At 23.9% G+C, this 2,774-nt stretch overlaps 1 protein-coding gene across 1 annotated transcript; it reads right to left on the bottom strand.

Moving 5' to 3' along the window:
• Positions 1 to 362: 362 nt before the first annotated feature.
• On the bottom strand, positions 363 to 2,523 carry LOAG_14321 (hypothetical protein; the record flags this gene model as incomplete). Its single annotated transcript, XM_020448793.1, has 5 exons — positions 363 to 515; positions 1,171 to 1,339; positions 1,707 to 1,865; positions 2,247 to 2,377; positions 2,476 to 2,523. 5 exons carry the CDS (start codon positions 2,521 to 2,523, stop codon positions 363 to 365), a joined length of 660 nt encoding a protein of 219 aa, XP_020301089.1.
• Positions 2,524 to 2,774: the final 251 nt, after the last annotated feature.

Here is a 2,774-nt window from a genome sequence, read left to right as displayed (position 1 = left end):
AAATTATGATTTGGATATATTTTCCGGAAAATTGGGATTCAAAAAAAAAAAAGATTAATATCTTTATTATCATAATGTTAATCCTAATGTTAATTGATATCAAAATGTTATTATTTGATTAATTTGATTGAAATTGGTAATTGCTTTGAATTAATGATAAGCAAATTGAATATCCTATTGATTGATAATGATTTGATGATTTCAAATTGTCATCTTCAATCCTCACTGAAGAAACTCTCATCCATCAAATAATTAAATAAATTGATTGTTTTTTTCGATGAAATTATTTAATTATTCATTATTTTATTGCTATCAAATAATTTTGCAATTATTTGTTGTTTTTTAATTATTCCTATAAATTATTATATGTAAAAAAAAAACAATTGATACTGTTCATTTGGCGTTTGATAATATTGATAGTATTGTGCTTTTCCGGCTTCTGGATCATCCGGATTGCAGCTTACGAGAATGTAAACATTTTGTCGATAGAAGAATGGATCATCGATATGTGATATCTGTAAATTAATGTCACAATAATATGATATTGAAAAAAAAAAATGAATTTTCTCATTAGAAATGATTTCTAATAAAAACAAAAACAATGAAACATTGCATTTCTATTAGAAATAATAAAATTTAAAAATTTAAAGAATTTCAAAAAAAATTCACTTTTTTAAAATTTAAAAATTTTCATTTCTTTACAAAATGTCTCTAAAACTCTAAAAATTTTTATAGTTTTAGAGCAATCTCTAAAACTATAAAAATTCCCTCTCCGCCCATTACAAATATTGCGCTTTGATTTTCAAAAATTTTTGCCAAAGTAGAAATTGACGAATGAATGAATGGTTATGCATTGTTTTTACAATTTTTGACAATGAAATTTATGAAATATTGCAAAATAGGCATTTCATTAATTTTTGATTTAGGAGATGAGTTGTTAGCATGCATGCAAACTGCATTATGCATGCATATTGCATATAACTCAAATTTAAAACGAGATTTTCGTTTTTGTTAAAGTTTCAAAATGTTTCTTTTTTATTTACTATTAACTTTTTATTTTTCACTTCCTCTCTTTTATTTTTAATTAGAAAATGATATAAATTCATCGTACATTCCAGATAGCCTAACAATAATAAATTAATGATTCATTAATTAACTCCATTTGTTTACCTTAACATATTCATTTTCATAATCGATACATTCAGCAAATGCTTCTCTCATGGAAGCACTACCGTACCACATCTCATTTTTTGTCCAACTTACAATCTTGGCCACTTGCTTATTACGATATTCCACTGCTTCATGAATATTGGCTTGTCTAGCTTGTACAAATTTAAATCTAAAAAATTTACTAGACGATAAAATGTTGCATGCTAATGGATCAATAAATTCTAAGAAATTAAAATTTCAAATCTTTTCACTGGTCATTTTTCTATTTGGAAATTAGAATTTCATTCGTTGCACTGGTCACTTCATTTAGCCATATTTTTTCCTCTTCTTTTTTTTATCTCCCACATCCTTTATCCTCTTTCCCGTATCAAATCATAATAACAATTTTAAAGGAATAGATATGAAAAATGAAAAAATTATTATATCGCTGTCATTTATTAGAAAGGTCAAAGATTAAAGATCAAAAATTTTGCCAAAATGTCAAACAAAAAAAAAAAAAGAAAGAATATAATTTTTTTTGTTTTAAAAAGAATTACGCTAAATTTCCATTATTGTTACTTCTGGAAAGTACACGAAAACCACCACAGATTGTTTTAGCCTTATGATAACGATTAACAAAACGAGCACAAACTCCATTTCGAACTAAATATGCATGTCCAAATGTTTCATAATGACCATATTCATCATGTATTACCCTTAAATATATTATTTCATATTTAAATTATAAATTATCGATTATTTTTATAGTTCAATCATTTCTGACACAAACTATTGATTGAATTCAATTTAAATAGATTAAAGATTAACAAGAATTTAAAAAAAAAGAGCAAAAAGTAATAATAATAATAATATGGAAATGTGATTTAATTACTGATTAACTTGATTTATATTGCAGTTTTTTTCATTTATTCTATACCAATTCATTGCAATAAGCTAAATATTATTCAAATAGCTAAATGGCTAAATTTGCTAAATGGCTAATTTGCTAAATGGCTAAAAATGTTGGCTAAATTTGAATGAATGAATGAATAATTTGAAATAAAATTTGAATAATTATCAAATATAATAAATTCTACCAAAAAGCAATGTATGCTTTTCGCGATGGTATTTTAAGATGAGCAGTGTGAAATATCAAAAAATCTCTAACAGTTCGATCACCAAGCAATGAACCATCATTGCTGACCGTTGTCCAGTACTCTTCACCAATCTTAAATTATTTATACAAAAATGAAATTTAAGAAAAAACATGATTATTAATTAATCCAATAAATAATTTCTTGATTTCTGAATTAGGAAAAAAATTACCCATATTGCATCGCATAGAGTAAATATGATAAAAATAACAAACAACATTGATGTGAATTTTTACTGAAAAAAAAATTTTTTTTTAAATTTAACTTATCGAAATATTCATAAATATTCGATACAAACGAATACAATTAGCAATGAAATTATTGAATAAATATTAAGTTTCAAAAAAAAAAAATTAAAATTATAAAATTATGAATGTAAAATGAAAGAGTAAAAAAAAAGAATATCAGTGTCGCGAAAGTCGCAAAAAAAACTAAGATAAATTTTACAATTATATAATAAAATTAGGAATG

Source organism: Loa loa (assembly GCF_000183805.2).
Source record: "Loa loa unplaced genomic scaffold supercont3.208, whole genome shotgun sequence".
Lineage (NCBI taxonomy): Eukaryota > Metazoa > Nematoda > Chromadorea > Rhabditida > Onchocercidae > Loa > Loa loa.
The sequence above is the reverse complement of the archived record's forward strand: the minus strand, read 5'-3'. Positions and strand labels throughout refer to the sequence as shown.